Source organism: Hyperoodon ampullatus (genome assembly GCF_949752795.1).
Source record: "Hyperoodon ampullatus genome assembly, chromosome: 12".
NCBI lineage: Eukaryota > Metazoa > Chordata > Mammalia > Artiodactyla > Ziphiidae > Hyperoodon > Hyperoodon ampullatus.
In genome coordinates, this window is record NC_136925.1 from 39,586,145 (window position 1) to 39,604,758 (window position 18,614).

The following is an 18,614-nucleotide window of genomic DNA, read 5'->3' on the forward strand; positions in this document are numbered from 1 at the left end:
CATGCTCCTCTTTACCTTCACTCATGCTACTCCCCCCCCACCCCACTGAGAGCAGTGTTGTCATTTGTCAGTTTGACTTTTATGCTTTTAAGTCCCACCCTGTGGTCCACTTCTCCCTCTCAGTAATCACTTCCTCCTCAGCATCCCTCTAGTCCTTGTCACCTGCTGAATTTCACGTTCTAGTATTTGATTAGAGAATCCATTAGAATTTTCCATTAAAAAAAAGAAAAACTTCCTTAGTTCCTCAAAGTAGATTTTAAACTTCTGGGCAATGTCTTATACGTTCTTTATCACAGTCACACCCAGCACTGGGCTGCTCAGACAGGTGCTTGTTGACTCGGAACAAAAGAGAAAAAGATTATTGACAATTAAGTTCTTCAAACATACCAGTCACTGTGCTAAGTAGAGACATTGCCCTTATTTTAAGAAAAGGAAAACAAGGCCAAGAGGTTAAGTAACTTACCAAGGCCACATGGCTGACAATACTTGGACCCAGGATTAGACCCCAGGGAGTTTAGGTCCAGAGCCTGCACACTCAACCATTGTACCATGATGATCACACAGAGGATTAGTGGATGCCGACCCTGCGCTCTTCTTGAGAACCAGTAGGACCCAGCACTGTCAAGGTTTGGTATTTGATAAGAAGGACCCCTCTTAACTGCCCCTCCAAATGGGGACACACAAATGCGGTATTTACGGAGGCAGCCTCATCACGGCCATGTCCTCAGGGAGGATGGATCAGGGACTTGCATTAGATGCAAACTATCCTGCTTGATTTCAGTAGCTGTTTAGGACCATAATGAAAAGAAAGGCTTGTCTCTGTGGTCCTCAAACTTTCTTGCTATTTCTAGAATTGAAGTCTGGGAACTTCCTTGGCGTTACACCCTGCCAAACTTTTGGTATTCTACCTTTTCGTAGTGTTGATTTTCTTTACTTCTGTCTTCTTTGAGATCTCCATTTGCATCTCTACTGTGAGAGTGTTGACAGAAAGGCTCCCATCCCCATTTCTTTCTTGGATTGGCCAGAACATCTTGCTACCAGATCTATGATTTTACTGTATATAAAAATAAAGCAATTGTTTCAGAGTATTAACTAAGTAGACCCTTTTGGGGAGAGTAACTCGATCTTTTCTCTATTGTACGATAAAAGGAAGTGTTAAATCAAGTGTTTTTTAAAAAAGGAAATGTTTATGGAAAAAACGATATTTGGAGAATCGAATCCTTGGGGCAGTAGTCAAGGCCAAGGGCCAAGACACAGCACTGAACATTTGCTGCGGATCTCACTACACAGGAAGCAGGAGCAGTGGACAGCCACAGATGTTCATGGGTGACCCTGGCCACATGAGTGTGCATTCTTTATGATTTTTGCAGCAAATATTATATTTGATGGCGAAAATGAAATTTTTGTTGTAAAACTTGCACTATTATTCTCTAAGGTTTTTTTTTTACCTTGGAATTTTGTACAGATATTTAAAAGTAAGTGTTTTAAGTATCAGCTCTAGCTAAAGAGAAGTTATGTCCTTCATAGACCATCTCTACATTGTATATAAGCTTCAAAACAAAAAACCCAGGCATATAATCCTGCTGTTGGCCAGCCACCAAATTTTCATTTGAAACACAAAATATTTGTCATCTGGGGACTGCTTGAATTTACCTTCGATTTTTTATCATGTCAAATATTTCTTTAACAAAAATTTTTTTTAGAGAATATTAATTAATTTTAAAATTATAAAATGGAGACAGGAGACTTAGTGATTTAGTGGAAAGAGCAGTGAATTGGAAAAATGAGACGTGGGTTCCAGATCTGACCCTGCCGTGTGATCCTCGCCACATCTGACCAATTTGGGAACAGTCTTCTTGCCTGGAGCACGTGTGTACCAGAGTGTGAGAGAAAGGGGTCTTTTCCAGCCCCTAAACGCTACTAGGCTTTTGTGATTCAAGCATACCAGAGTTCTTTCTTACTGCAACAGTGACCTCTTGTGGTGTAGATCCTTAATCAGTTTTTTTGATTTGCAAAATAAACTTTGGATTTATTTTGTTGTTGTTTCTAGTAGCTGTATTTCATATTGTAAAGCAAATCTGACTTGTCTTTAAAAGGTAAATCTCAGTTGAAAATCAGAGGTTGCTTTAAATGAGATATGGAGTACCAAACTCCATTTCTGGTTTCTTTAGAAGTTATATTTAGCCAACTGTTGACTCTTGACACTTAACAAAAAGAGAACTGCTTTGGCTTTTGTGCTGAGTGTTGTGTGTATTCCTCTTCCTCCCAGGGACCAGGAGAAGAGGCGTTCAGGGGCCTCCTTATGCTCCCGAAGCTCAGACCGGAGCAGGCTAGACACCAAAACAGGTGAGGCTCCTGTGTTCTTAGAGGTCCCCAGCACTCCTTCATCTTATCCTCAGAATCTCCGTCTGTAGGATAATCATTTGCACTAAAGAGGTCTGATGTTGGCTCACTCTTTGAAAATTCCAGGAACTTAGTCCAGCTTGGTCACATGTCGGCATTTATTTTGATAAATTTTTATTATTTTCACAACAGTCTTAGCACTCTTACCGTTACCCAGCTCTAGTGCCTCAAGCATCTGTAGATTACAATCTTAATGACTGCACAGAAATTATTTTGTGAAAGCACTTGGAAGGTTGCAAAACTTGACATCCACATTGTTCTTAAGTTCAATACTTGAGTCAAAATCATGGCTCCCTTAAATGAAACTATATTAACTATATGAAATCAGCCCTTTGCAACTTTAAACTGTTTGAGAAAGTATATAACAATATAAATCACAGGCTAGAAATGCTACAAAGTGTATTCATACAATGGAACATAGCAGTTAGAAAAATGAACCAGAGCACATTTATAATATTGAATGAAATGACTACAAACATAACATTACATGAAAAAATTAAGTTGGAAAAACAATGCCATGTGTTGTTTATGGTTACAGATCTATGTGGTAAACATGTAAAGTCAAGCATGATAAAAATAATCATTCAATTTAGAGTGGTGGTAACCCCTGGGGAGGGGAATGGATGGGGTAGGCACACAGAGAGCATTAACAATATCTGTAATGTTTATTTCTTTGAAATAAGGAGGAGAATGAAAATACAGTTAGTATTTGACCAAACTATTTGTGGGTACACAGGTGTTTGTTATATTCTTCATACTTTTTTTGGTGCACATGATCTTTTATGAAACCAAACTAATATTCAGTTCAAAAATATTTTATTACCTTCAGAACTAATTTCTTATCAATCAAATGACTTTTGTGACCAGTGGGAATTTCTGTAGTACTTAGGAAAATCTTAGACTGATTTCCTCATCAGCATTGTTACTAAGCATCTTACGTGTACATGCTAAAAACAGCAGCCAATAAACATTGTGTCAAGTTTTTGTGTCCACAACTCGAAGCTGTGGTTAAGAACTATAACAACTGAGACAGCAGAATCTTCAAAAACATGCTGAAATTTCTGCTTGACTTACCCAATTTCCTGTTGAATCATAATTTTTATATTTAGCAAACTGTGAACCTAGATGAAAGTGCTTTCTAAATGGGTTGTTGCCCAGGACTGAGACAAACTGTATTTATTTGTCATCTGTGGATCTTAAAAAGTAGTCACATGACTCTAGGCTTCAGTTTCTAGGGTAGAAGCTGGGTTAGTGTATAAAATGGGGTTTTTGTGGAGAGCAGAGTTGGACGAGGTGTGTGACGTGAAAGGCCATAGCCGGACACCACTGCTTGCACAGGGGTTCCTGGGAGAGAGTTGAAAGCAGACTTACACCACAGTGTCTGGCAAACTTCTGTTCTGAGAAGAAACAAGTCTCAGAAACATTCAGAAGGGCCTACGAGGGCCTTTCCTTTCCAAAGGCTAAATAAACTGCTCTGTGATTTCTGGCTCACCCCTGTAATTCAGCTCTTCCTGGGGTGAACATGTTATCAGTTTTGTTTGTCCTGACAAACGGTTTGATAATCGTGGTTTCTCACAGAGCGGTCCTGCTAAAGAGCATGTCGCATAGAAGGTGAAAAGGCTGATTTGAACTGATTGGACTTGAAGTCTGTATTTCTAATAAATGTAAGTGTGTCATAAATAGTTGTCTATTATATTTTTGCCTGGCTTATTATCTCCTGGCTTTCCCCTTGCCCTGATATATGTTGAATTTATTCGCATACTTTAGACTTTGACTATGCCTGATACCTGGGAATATGAGCCACTATGGCTTTTTCATATTGCTTGAATAGTCATGTCTACTTTTAGGATCCATAACCATAATTTATCAATGTTAGGGAAGATTCATAAAAGTAATAAGCCAAAAGATGGAGATGGTGGTCTGCAATCCTTTTCCTGCAATTCTGAAACCCCAAAAGCTCTGAAAGCTGAAGTACTGCACAAACTCATTTAGTGGCAATGCCTGACCCTCACTGATGGGAGGCCAGTTACAGTCTTTGTTTCTTTAGTGTGAGTATTCACATGTTTTGCTGCAGGGTGCTGCCTCAGGAGACCCCGCTGGGGGTGGTATGTCATGCAGTGTGGGCACCATATTGCCTTACTCAAATTCAAAATTTTCTGAATCCCCAACCACGTCTGGTCCCAAAGGTTTTGGCTACGGGATTGTGAACTGATATGGACTGGTTTTGTCCTAAAGACAATTCAACTATGTGTTTTGGTGAATTCTTCCTTTTGGGTTGGGCAGATTCTGTGCAACCTTGCTATGAAAACCATTGACAGCACCTACATTGTTTAATAACAGCTTTGTTGACATCCTTTCTCTCTGCTTTTGCTGCTCAAATGCTCTTCATGCCCAGTGTGCATCGGCCCCTCTTGATATTAGGAAGGTGTGATAAAAGCAAGCTTGGACTCACGGCAGCTGGGGGTGGCCGTTTCCAGCACGGAGTGTCAGGGAGAGGCCTGTACGCTGGGCGGGAGAGCTGTCCAGGTTCTCCTGGGTGACATCACCACTGCTTGGAAAATTTAATATGTGTTGTGTATTTTTTTCTCAAGAGTAATACATGAGAGGTTTCGGAAAACACAGGAGCACATAAAAGAAGATAATAACCTGTAATCCCAATACTTGGAGATGCTCATTGTTACCCCATTTTACAGAGGGAAAGTGAAGCAACTTGCCCAAAGTCAGCTAGTCGGTGACAGAGCTAGGAGTCAAACCCAGACAGTGACTCCAGAACCAGTGCTCTTAACAGGCTTCCCTGGTCAGCTTGTCTTGGTTTTGAGTTAAAACGCCCTAAAGATATACAAGCCACACACCCTTTCACTACTCTCTCTCTCTCTGCAGAACCTTCTGATTGCCCCTGTGATTTCTAACTCTCCATGTGACATTTTTAGGGTCCAGGCACCCACTGCGGGGGCACTTAACTGGTACCAGGTCTGCTCTAAGCAGGCACGGACTCCCTGAACCAGTATAGGTTGGGTGCCAGGTGAGGGCCTTAGGGGGTGGCCTTCAGAGAAGGAAGGCTGAGGATTTTGTCTGTAGCACTGCTTCTTAGTGCCCGGCACAGCGGTGCCCCCTCCGGCTATACTGTCAGTGTTTTAGACCTGGAGATCTTGCCTGCGTGAAATGTAATCATTATTTGCAGTTTCTAATGTGATTTACATTTCTCCCCAACGTTACCTTCTAGTTTTCCAGTTTGCTTCAGGGCAGAATGGCCCTGAAGAGGTCAGGTGCAAGGGCTATGGAGCTCTATGACCTTGGGCAGGTAACTTAATAACCCTGAGCCCCACTTTCTTCATCTGGAAACTAGTGACAGTTTGGGGACCTCCTCATAGTGTGACAGAAATTAAATACAGGCCTGCTGGATCTAAAGTATACAAGCTGTGGGAGCTATTACTCTTCCACAGCCTGCAACCACAGGCAGCATCTCTTCTCGGTGATGTGGTGACATCCTACAGCCCGATACGCTTCAGACAGTGATGATCTGTTTGTTGGTTTTTTAATCAGGGAAGTGAAATCCATATTGATTGAGTATTACTAGACGCTAGGCACTGGGCTCAGAGCTTTGCCTATATCATGTCTCTGAATTCTCATAACCCCGAAGGCAAATAGTTTAATCTCTGTTTTGCTGATGAGGCTCAGAAAGGATAAGAAACCAGACCCCTGTCACCCAGGGCATCAGTAATGGAGTTGGGATTTGAACTGAGATCTGCCAGCACACAGAGCTCGGGCTTCCCACTGCCCCACACAAAGCCACGGTCGTGAACGGCACTGGCCTCACAATAATGTGGACATTTTATTTTCTATAGGAAAGATAGTCCCTGCAGGCCTCCCTTTCAGATAATTTTTCATTAAACATGTTCAAAATCCTTATTCTTTTCATATCGATAGTTTTCTATTTATTTTATATTACAGAGGGATATGTTTAAGTAAAAAAACAAACAAACAAAAAAACTCCAAACTCTTTGCCTCACTGATAATAATTTCAGCATTTACAAAGCTAAAGACTTTATGCAGTGTCCGAGAGTTTAAAGTTCTGATTTCTTTACATTATCTTATCTGAGTTTAATTTGGGATGATTTGATTAGAAGAAATGTAGTTCTAATTAGAATTAGTTGGGCTTGGGGGGCAAAGCGTAATGTAATTCTAGAGTTTGTTAATTATAGGGATGGATAACACAGTCTCATGGCGGTGCTCCAGTTATAACTCCTTTTTCATGGCTCTTTCTCCTCTTCTGGGTTTCTATTGCAGACTCAAAACTCGACTTGCAAGAAAAGGATACAGAAATAGAAGTAGGTGAAGTCTTTTGGAATACAAGGATTGTACCGATTTTGCGTGAATTAGAAAAAGGTAAAAAAAAAAAAGTTGTTTTACATTAAAAATATATGCACTTATTTATATGTTCCTCATTGCCCTGATATTTTCAGCACACTTTGACTGTCATTTCTGTGAACATGTTCAAAAACAAATGAAGTCATCTATTTTATTTACCCAGTAATGTATGTATTAGATATTATCAATACATGTAAACTTAATTTTCAATGAGTAAAATTATACTTTAAATGCAGCAAAAGAACCTACTTGTGAAATTCCCTTTGGAATATAAATTATCACCTCCTCTTCCCAAGGAAATGCCAGTTTGAACACTGTAGAGTGGCAGTTCATGAAAAACGGTGAAAAATTAAAACAGATTTCAGGCCTCTGAAACCCTAAGTCTCATAGACTGGCATCCTTGGCAGGTGTGCCTGTGGTTTTCTAGATCCAAACGTATACAGTCGGCCCTCCATGGCTGCAGGTTCCACACCCACAGATTCAACCAACTGCAAATGGAATTTTGATCCGTGGTTGTTTGAATTCGAGGATGCAGAACCCGCGGATATGGAGGGCCGACTACACTATGTCATTTTATACAAGGGACTTGAGCATCCACGGATTTTGGTATATGCAGGGGTCCTAGAACCAATCCCCTGTGGATCCTGAGGGAGGACTGTATGTCGTCTTTCCTAAGGTTGAGCATGTGTGTCAGGGAGGCCACTCAGAGCAGGAAGCGGCCTGGGATACGCCCAACCCTTACACTCTGGAATGCCCCAGCAAGGAAGGCTCACAACCCATGGGTCTCTGCCAAGGTCACCTATGGAAAGCTTGACCTATGGAATACCCACCCCCCGATCCCACCTTCTGCCCCCTTGCTGCTCCTCAGGGATTCCACTTCTGAAGTTGAAATGGGCTCCTCTGGAGCTACAGTCCTGGCCCAGGGCCGAGCCCAGTGCCTGGCCCACAGCACACATGAGGCCCTCACTAACAACTGTGGAATAAGTGCTCCTTGGATGAGTGAACCAGCATGGTAGCCACCGGAAGAAGCCCTAGGAGAAGCAGGGTAAATGAGTCCTTCCCACCAACCAACCAGGGAAGTTGTGCAAAAGACCTACTTCCTTAAAGGTTCAAATGACCTCACCCCTCCTGGGCTCTCTGATGATGCTTGGCAGTGCTTCTGGTTATGTGGGAGCCCTGGATGGGGTTTCTGGTCCTGGTGCTGCTAACGAAGCAGATGGCTGGGAATCACCTGATCTCTGTGCGCAGAGGTGCTCTCACCTGCCAGGTGAGGCATAGCCGAGGCTAGAACATCACCAAAGTCCACTGCAGCTCAAAACCCTGAGAATAAGACCATGATGACTTTGTTCCCCCTAGGGTCAATCGTTTTCACCCTCATGATAGCCTGATTACCATCGGGTCCTTTATTTTAGGAGATGTGCCTAAAAACTAATGGGAAGAGCAATCAATCTGGGCAAAGGTTAAAGAAAAAAACATACCAGGAGGAGCACAGTGGGGAGGATAGGGGCAGCACAAAGGCCTGTCTTGGAGAAAGTCTTCAGCTTGAAGGATTTTAAGAGGGTTCTGAGGGCTCTGTCACCACAGGCACTAACAGAGAAAACTTAGCAGGAGTTTGGGGTTTGAAATGTGGATGAATCTCCCTTCTTGGGGGATTATTAAGTGCTGAAGGATGACATCTCTTCCATAGACAACTTTAAGAACAGCAAGTGGTGGTAGGACTAGGTTACTTGACCCTTTGAGATCTTTCCTTCCTCCCTTCCTCCTTCCCTCCCTCCCTTCTTTCTTTCTTTTACTTTTTATTTTGACATAATATCAGACTTTTAGAAAAGTTGCAAGAATAGTACAAAGAACTCCTGTATGCTCTTCCCCCAGATTCCCAAAATATTAACGTTTTACCACATGAGCTTTATCATTCTCTCTCTCCCTGCCTCCCTCTCTCCCTCTTGCTCTCTTTTTCTCTACACACCCCCCAACACACGCACACATGGTTCTTTTCCCTTTTTTGAACCATTTGAGAACAAATTGCCCTCATGATACCCCATATCCCTAAGTACTCTAGCATGTATTTTTAGAAACAAGGGCATTCTGTTACGTATCTGGAAATTACAAACCTTATTCAGATTTTGCCAGTTATCCTAATGATTTCCTTTAGAGAAAGAAAATACCGTTGTTTGTCATGTCTCTTTTATGATCTTGATGTATTTGAGGAGAAAAGGCCAATTATTTTATAGACTGCCCCACAAATTGGGTTTGTCTGGTTTTTTCTCACCATTAGATGCTTATTAGGTATTTGGGGCAGTGTGCAGCATGAGTGGTGCTGTGTCCTTCCCAGTGTATCATATCAGGAGGCACGTGATGCTGATTTGGTCCTTTACTGGTGATGTGGACTTTGATCACTTGGGGAAGGTGGTGTCTGCCCGGTTTTTCCACCGTAAAATCACTGTTTTTCCCTTTCTAATTAATAGGTATCTTATGGGGAGAAGTTACTTTGAGTCTACCTACCTTGCTTTCTGTTACTCATCAAACTTTCACGCACTAGCTTTAGCCCCTTGAGAATCTTGATAGCTTTTAGATTCAAGCTGTCTTTTGAGGCTACGTGGCAGTTATAACAGACCAACTGGTAGAAAGAGGTAATTTGATCAATAGTTTAAAATTTGACCCGGGAGCCTTCCTTTTTAATTTCTTTTAAGCTAAAACAGCTACTCTTAAGTAGAACCCACCAGGCTGAAGAGTTTGTGGAGGGAAGTATTAGAAAAATAGCTTGAAGTCTACCCACTGCCACAGAGTAGCCCTCAGCCTGGACTTGGGTTTGTGAAGAAACTGCCAGTAACAGAAGAATAAAACAACAAAACAAAACTATTTCTTACAGTAGAGCTCAGGTTTTTCCCTTTATTTAAAGTTAGTCTAAGTCATTTCCCATCAATTCATTTATTTCAGTGCATAACTGAAAGGCATGGAAGGTTACTTAGCTATTGAGGTTTAAAATTTTTTCTTAGATGTTATTGTTGAAAAGAGCTAAAAATGGCCTGAGTCATTTCCTTCTGCAGGCGCACACTTCCTCTATGCGGGCTTTCAAGAGCACATTATGGTATTTATTTAAGATTGGTTTCCTACTTTTAAATTTTGTGACGGAATCTATCAGAGATAATATTTTTCAACTGAATGCCTTATACCTTGGATCCTTATATTCCCCTCATGTTCTATTTTGTGTGCTACTTTTCTTCCTTGTATGCCTGTTGGTAGGGCTACCACTTTCAAAAATTGCTTTCCTCAGAATTCTAATTATAAAATGAAGTGGTCTAGGTCTCCCGTTTCCTAACTAAAGTCTTCTTTTTATTATCCTCTTTGCTAATACCCACCTCCAAATAATGGTGGATGTGGTGACATTTTGAGATTTTGTTCCACTTGCACCTTCCTTTCTCAGATAATGAGCATTATTCTCATAGGAAAATTGTTGATCATCGTTTTCATCAATAGACATATTAGAAAATGAATCTGCATTAAACTATGTTATAGGCTGTCAGTACAGTATTTTCACTGCACCATGCACTATCGGTACAAAGATGCGTCAGACGTGGTTCCTACTCACTTAGCATGACATCTGTTTGAGGGCATTGGGCATGTAACACAACATGCATATGTATGTGAAAAGTAACAGTATTTGTTGAATGTTGCATGGTGCACCTTTTCGAGAGAGCCAGAAAGTAAACAGAGCCTTGAAGGACCAAAGTCAGTAGCGACGAGGGTAAGGAGAACATTCTGGGCCCTTGGAACTGTGTGGCGGAGGGTCAATGGCAGAGACATGAGTGGAATGCTTCTGGGGCCCTGAGCAGAGCATTGGTGGGTGGCTCATCAGGAATAAAGGAGAGCAGCTGAGATAATGCAGCTCCACTTCTCAATACACTCTTTGAAAGACTGTGTGTTTTACATAAGCTAACTGATTAGTAAAGAAGTCAACATGGTAGGAGATGGAGCAACAAAATGGAAAAAAAAAATCAGGTAGATGGAAATGATAAGAAATGGAAAAAAAAGAAACATAGTTCAGGAATTTGAAGATGTCCAGGGAAATAATTATAGGGTTTTACTTATACCTTCTGTGTTTGACACACTTGTAAACTTGACCTCAATGAGTAAGTTCTGCTTTGCTCTCTTTGCCCTGACAGAGGAAAACATTGAAACGGTTTGTGCTGCTTGCACACAACTTCACCACGCTTTAGAGGAAGGAAACATGCTTGGAAGTAAATTTAAGAGAAGAAGTATTCTCCTGAAGACCCTATATAAACTAGTTGATGTTGGCTCAGACTTGCTGAGCCTTAAACTTGCAAAAATTATTCTAGCAGTAAGTTTTTCTTTCCTCTGGTCTCGTAGACTGTAGCACGTAAAAGTTCTGTTTAATGCTTTATTTGTAAATATTACAAAGAAGATTAGAAATGCAGTGTGTTCGTTTAGAATCTTGAAAAAAAATTAAGGTGGTAAACTGACATCCCAGAATTTTGACCAGAAAGTACCATCTAAGGAACTAAGGCTGAGTACAGATAAAATGTTCAAATAACCGCCTACACATGGACTGTGGCAAGGTTTTTTAAAAAAGTGACAACAGGCAAACACATTCAAAACAGTCGCTCAGGTAACCTGACTGGAGATCAGTATCGGAGAGCCCACTGTGGTTTCTGCCCTACGGTTTCTGCTGGGTGCTTGGTTCTATCACATGATTTAATAAATAACTTCAGATAACTTGGGCTGTGGTCATAGTGGCCAGGTGCTTTATGAGGCCGCGTGAAACAGAACCAGCTGCTTAGTGGTCATGGGAAGGTGGTCATAGAAGGCTCCTGTGAGGTGTTAGAAGAAAAGGCCAGACACCTTTAATGAAAGTCTGTAGAACTCTGTCTCAAACAAAATGATATCATTGTTTGAGTGCAGCCCTTTGTTGTCACAGCCATAAACAGTTGGAACCAAAAGATAAGACACAATTATTATAGACCGTTCTAAGAGAGCCGCTAAAACAAATGAATGAAGCTTTGTTTACCTGGTTCCATAAAAGTAAAAGCTATTAACACCCATAATTCATATAATTTAAAATCTTAAAGTACACAGTGAAGGTAAGTGTTGGCATACTTACTAATAGTTTAGTAAGGGTGCCCACTATTTCTTACTTTGAAGTATTTCATAAAGCAGCATATTCTGACTACATATTCTATGCAGTGTTTTGGAGAAGTATGTTCTTATTTAGCTGCCACCCTAAACTATTCACCCTCTTTGTAAAAACTGTGATATGATATGTGATGCAGAAAGCAACATTTCCTTGAAATAATGATTTCAGTAGCAGTTTAATCCCCTCTCATTGATGAAAATGGATCAGTTTTAATGTAACAGAAAGAACATAAACCACACGGAGGATTTAAAGTCAGAAGTTATAAGTAGAGATGAAAAGATAACCGCACACATGCCCAGTTCCTTCTCCAGCCCTGGATTTGGGGCACCTCCTGGCTCAGGAGACCCCAGTGTGAGGCTGGAGGGCTCTACTGGTGTAGCTGCCCTGGGCTGGACCCAAGCAACCAGCTGCCCAGGGACTGCCTTTGTTTTTCATCCTAGGCATTGTGCTCTGTACCAAGTAAGTAAATAAATAAAAGAGAGAGAGAAAGGAAGAAGGAAAATGCCATGAATTTGTTAATGCTCTGCAGAGAAAATGTCATCTTGGTTATTAAAGGTGCCATTCAAATTAATTATATACATGGCACAATTTAAGTATTTTAGGGCAAAAGGCTGTGATCTGCCAGGCAGTGAACACATTCTGAACGAAACATATGTTTAGATAAAGCCCTTTCCATGACACTGTCTGCCTGGCTGAATCGGGCAAGACCGCTAGGCTACAGTCCAGAGTGCGCAGAGGTGGGTGGGCTGTCCTTTTTGATTGACTGTAGATGGCGGCCAGGATCGACCAACAAGTCCTACTTCCCATCTGCTACGTGAATCTTCTATAATGCTCCAGGCAAGACATTGCTTCCCTTAGACCTTGGTAATGGGGTTCTATGTAAATGTTTTTTTTAAGGACATCATAAAAAGCTGTTGAAGAAAAAAAAATTTGACAAAAAACTGAAGATAATAGGACTAAAATTTTTTTAAGTAACTTCTGCTAATATTTTATCTACCAGTTTAATATTATAATTCAGACATTTAAAATTATTTATAGTTTTAAAAAAATCCAGTGAGTATAATGTTAGTTCTGATTTCTTGCATTCTTCAGTTAAGTGGGGTTTGCCAGATAGCCATTTTCATTTTAACCTTTGTATCAAAAAAATCTTACAAAAATATATCTGCCTATTTTAAGATTTTTTTAGAGTACAAACATATATACAGTGTGAAAGCAACTACATTCAGGAAGGGAGGACAATCTAACATCCTATACAGGGGGAAAAACAGAAAAGAAATAGCAGTATGTCAACAGTGACTATATATAGTGGCAGTGTTATGAGTGATTTTTAAACTTCCCTTTTCTTTAATTTTCCAAATTTGCTTTAAATAAAATAAACTCCTATGTTTAACATAAAGGTGAACTACCCCACTGCAAGAACCTACTTTGTGCCAGGGAATGAAAGTGAATAAAATAACCCCTGCCCGGCAGGCTGGCCATGTAGAAGGAGAGACAGAGAGTAAACACTTAAAGTGCTAAAGGGGCTGATGAGCACTGTGGGAGAAAAATAAAGCAGAGTAAAGGGAATGGCCTGTGTTGGGGCAAGTGCTGTTTTATATAGGGTAGTCTATATTCCTTGCATATAATTTAATGTTTTATTGTCTTTTTTGTCTCAAAGTCATAATTTTACAGTTACCAAAAGAGAAGGTATAGGAATTTGCTTTGAATGTAAACTGACCTTATAGCAGGCCTGGAAATGGTGGGGTTTGTTGGGGGTTTTTTAATGAAAACTCTGATACCAGGTGTTCTTTTTTTTTTCTTTCTTTCTTTCCCACTTTTCACTAAAAATATAAGACTTGGAGTGGGGAGTGAGGTTAGTTGTATTCATTCATTTATGCAACAAGTTTCACTAAGTACATAGCAGATGCTACGTTCCACATGTAGAAAGAGTAACAAATCATGGTTTTGACCTCAGAGGCTCATAATGTAGTGGAAGATTGCCAACAGATTAAAATATATTCCCAAATATAAAGGGCAATATATATTTCCATTGATACAGATTTTTTTTCTCTCTAGTCAGCTTTTTTCCCCTAGGTTTTTAAACAACATTTTAAAAATACCTAAACATTGAAAACATTTTTTTTAAGTTTCCATTTCCTTTTTTCATCCTGAGAACAGAAAGAATTTCCATTCTGCCACGTGTGACAGTTTCTGAGCCTTCCATAACAGAGCTTCTCAGACTTGAATGTACACACGATCCCCTGGCAAAGTTGTAAAATGCAGATTCTGGTTCAATACAGCTGGTGGGGCCCGAGATTCTGCATTTCTAATACACACCCAGGTGATGCTGAGATGAGATGACATGGCCTGTCTGAGGAGCAGACTCTTCAGTTGCAAAATGGGAATAACTATAGCTAATTTGCAGGGTTTGCTCTGAGATGTCATGAAAAGCACCAGAGCAGAGGGGCAGACAGAAGCTGCTCCATGAATAATACTCACCTCCCCCTTTCTCTCCAGCTCGGGGCTGACCACGTTCACCTTGGTATTTCCTACAGCAAACAGCACAGCGCCTGGTACACAATAGGAGCTCAATAATATTTGTGGATCAAACATAGAATGAATCTTTTAAGAATATGTCTGACAAATTCCATTATCTTTTTTTTTTTTTTTACTAGCTGAAAACTCATTAATGAACAATATTGAGGACTTCCCTGGTGGTGCAGTGGTTGGGAATCTGCCTGCCAATGCAGGGGACACAGGTTCGAGCCCTGGTCTGGGAAGATCCCACATGCCGCGGAGCAAGTAAGCCCGTGCACCACAACTACTGAGCCTGCGCTCTAGAGCCCACGAGCCACAACTACTGAAGCCCACGTGCCTAGAGCCCATGCTCTGCTACAAGAGAAGCCACCACAATGAGAAGCCCGCGCACTGCAACAAAGAGTAGCCCCAGTTCACTGCAACTAGAGGAAGCCCGCACGCAGCAACCAAGACCCAACACAGCCCTAAATACATAAATAAATAAAATTTTAAAAATAAGTAAACAATATTGAAGATAATTTTAAGACTACTTTTTTTCTAAAGGAATTTTTTCTCTTTTTTTAGATTATTTATTTTTGGCTGCGTTGGGTCTTCGTTGCTGCACGTGGGCTTTCTCTACTTGCGGCAAGCAGGGGCTACTCTTCGTTGCGGTGCGCGGGCTTCTCATTGCAGTGGCTTTTCTTGTTGTGGAGCACGGGCTCTAGGGACGTGGGCTCAGTAGTTGTGGCTCTAGAGTGCAGGCTCAGTAGTTATGACGCATGGGCTTAGTTGCTCCACGGCACGTGGGATCGTTCCAGACTAGTGCTCGAATCCGTGTCCCCTGCATTGGCAGGCTTATTCTTAACCACTGTGCCACCAGGGAAGACCCTTTTTTTTTTTTTAAGGATACTTTTTAATTATAAAATAATGACCTATATGCCATCCTTTTCACACAGATATATTTATTTGTTCGGATGACCTCATTCCTACAAATATATTCTACACTCTTGCAGTGAGGGCACATAGTATTTCCATCTTACAGTAGGTTATGTCTTTTTATGCATGGTGTTCACTGTTATACTTTTGTGACTGCTTAATATGAATAGTATTGATGTTCCACAATTTATTAAACTATTCGTAAATGTTGGGCATTTAGGATTTTTTATTTTAATTTTTACTACTTTACATAAATATGCAGCTAATTTAGACCATTTGATTCAGTCCTCCTATACTGTGTTTTTTTTTATTTTTTTATTATTTTTTATTTTTTTTTTGCGGTACGCGGGCCTCTCACTGTTGTGGCCTCTCCCGTCGCGGAGCACAGGCTCCGGACGCGCAGGCCCGGCGGCCATGGCTTACGGGCCCAGCCGCTCCGCGGCATGCGGGATCCTCCCGTACCGGGGCACGAACCCGTGTCCCCTGCATCGGCAGGCGGACTCTCAACCACTGCGCCACCAGGGAAGCCCCTGTGTTTTTTTTTTAAAGAGTATACTTCCTTATTGCTTAATTTACTTGAATATTTTTCTGTGATTTAGAAGGTAATTTTAACCTTTGAACGTTACTTGCGATTTTCTCAAAGCATTCCAGAAATAGGCTTAAATATTGTAATAAATACATATGTATTATCTAATCAAAGAATATTACTTTTTCATTTTATTTTATACAAATGATAAATATAATTGTACTTTTCCCCTTTCTTTTCTTTCCTTCACCTCCATGATGTATTCTTTTCTAGGTTAGTTTAATCTGAAATTTTAGTATCCATCTTCCTTTACTTTTGTGGAAGGCAATTTACTCCATTTAATTAAATTTATCAACAGCAGCCCCCCCTTTTCCTCATATATTCTTTAAAAAGTAATAATTTCACATATAAGCATGAGACTTCATGAAGTAAGAAATAAAGGCTTATCATTAAAATGTGCTTACTCTAAATATCACTTCTATTGTACTTACTATAAGTGAGTTAATTAGATACCATAGTTGGCAAATATGAGGCCAAAACTTTTGAAAGTTGAGTTCCTTAGAACTTTTATTTATGTTTTTAAAATTCTCTTGCTGCACTTTTTAAGTTAGATGTTTATGTTTAAAAATTACGGCATATCTTTATTTCCCTGCAGTGGAAATGTGATTTCTTTCTCTGCAGCTTAAAGTGAGTGGAAAGAATCTTCTTAACGTCTGCAAGCTTATATTTAAAATTAGCAGGAGTGAGAAGAATGATTCTCTGATTCAAAATGATGGCATCCTGGGTGAGTATTATTCAGCACTACCATTGAGCAAATGTTGTACTTGGGTATGAATGAAAAGTTTGGAGAGCAAAGTTATAATTAATGATAGCTGGAATATTTTATTTTCTCATAATATGCAGAAGTTAGGTGATGCGTGTTTTTTCTCTGTCCTCTATGTTTTCCATGTTTCATTTAATGTATCCTTTGGAACCTAGGAGGATAACCTGCTATTTTTTTTTAAATGCCTGTAGTAATAATATATAATTTATAAAGTGGTTCCTATTTAAAAATTCATTTCCTGGTCTTGGTTTTACTACTAGAAAAAATACATTTAATAGTGTTTGACATAATTGAAATGTTTGATCTTTTGATATAGTAGGAATGGTTAAAACTGGGAAAACATCTATAACTGTTGTATAAAATTGACATCACAGTGTGTCAGATGTGTTTCAAATATGTAGGTAGAGAAATTGTAATACGTTCTAATTATCTAGCTAATCATGTGTAATTCTTTATATACCCTTAAATACTTAAGATGCTTAAATAGTTACCTAAACAGAAATCTTTTATGAATTAGTATTGTTGATCTAAGGGAAGGCAGCAACATGGAAAAGACTTTAAGTCCTCTTTTTGCAACATAGGATAAATGGTCTTCTTCTTTCTTTTTCTTTTTTTTTTTAATCCCAGCAGACAGGGACAAAGCCAGTGCTGAAAGAAATTTCTAACACTGAATCAGCTCATTGAGAGTAACAGACTAAAAACAAAGAAAGGTTCTGACAGATGATCACACTGACATTAATAAAAATTAATGTGAGATAGGCATGTTTAACTTTATGAGAGCTGCCTGGACTAATCCTAAAACCTAGTACTTGTATGTTATTTGGATGGATGTTCTTTAAGTTGTCTTGGGAAAGGGTGGATGTTATATTCGAAGCACCCCTTTCTACTGTTGAGATACTTTTAAAAGTTCCTATCTTGATTAACTTTCCATTCATACAGCAACCACTATATTCTTAAAGGTTTGTTGAAATTTAACTCTTTGATTTGCTTTGATTAAATTGCTTTGATTATTAGTTATTCTATAATAACTCAAACTGTTTGTAACCAAAAATAAAGTTTGGCAAATATTAATAAGAGGCAAGGAATGGCATTCAGTTAAAAGAACACGTTCTTATTTATATATAATAATCCCATCTTTTTGCTGTCATTACTGTTACAGAGATTTGTCTTAGCTAAAAGTAAGCTTTCCTGTTTATGCCATGTGAGCAACTCTTCACAAGCATTTGAATGTAGGTTCTGGCTAACATTTTACAAATTGTATTTGATGTTCACATACAAGTGCTTTAATATCTCTCTTTCCAGCTGATCTACTCATCCATTTGTAATAATTCATCTTTTTGACAGAATCATTATTGGAGGTCCTGAGAAGTGAAGAGCTGCAAACTAACACCGAAGCTTTCTTATACTGCATGGGGGTGATCAAATTCATTTCTGGAAATCCAGGATTTCTTCATGAGATGATTGGCAAAGGTGCTGTTGAAATATTGATGAATTTGATGACGCAAATAAGCGAGAACACCAAGAAATCTGGTACATGTTTGCCTAATTCAGGCCACTTGTTAGTCCAAGTAAGTATTTTACTTGAAAGAGTTAGACATGTAAAGTTAGCCTTCACATTGTCTAATACCACTTACCTGCCAGTGGGTGTAACAGGAAACAGGTGGGCTGTTATCTGTAGCCAGGTGAGGGTGCCTGGCCTCGGGGATCAGGGTAGCAGCCCTAGCCACACCTCTGCCCCGTGTGTGCCCATTTCCTCTGGAAAGGCTATTCCATGGCTTTTCACGGAGCAGGTCTCCAGCATGTAGACATCTATTTCCACTACCCTGCGGAGAAAGCAGGCCTGGAAGAATGAAAAGTTAGCACCTCTTCAAAACAATTGCATGTTATAATCAGAATTTTAATAGGCAGAG

At 39.9% G+C, this 18,614-nt stretch overlaps 1 protein-coding gene across 2 annotated transcripts in view; it reads left to right on the top strand.

Moving 5' to 3' along the window:
* ARMC2 (armadillo repeat containing 2) overlaps positions 1–18,614 on the top strand; it is a gene marked incomplete at both ends in the record, with an annotated part of 98,923 nt that overhangs the window by 27,160 nt on the left and 53,149 nt on the right. The window contains 5 exons of one of the 2 annotated variants that reach the window (XM_079716587.1): positions 2,270–2,346; positions 6,691–6,789; positions 10,935–11,110; positions 16,563–16,665; positions 18,049–18,272. In XM_079716587.1, the coding sequence (XP_079572713.1) occupies positions 2,270–2,346; positions 6,691–6,789; positions 10,935–11,110; positions 16,563–16,665; positions 18,049–18,272 (679 nt within the window). The remainder of the gene's footprint in view (positions 1–2,269; positions 2,347–6,690; positions 6,790–10,934; positions 11,111–16,562; positions 16,666–18,048; positions 18,273–18,614) is intronic. The other variant, XM_079716588.1, reaches the window with a different exon arrangement.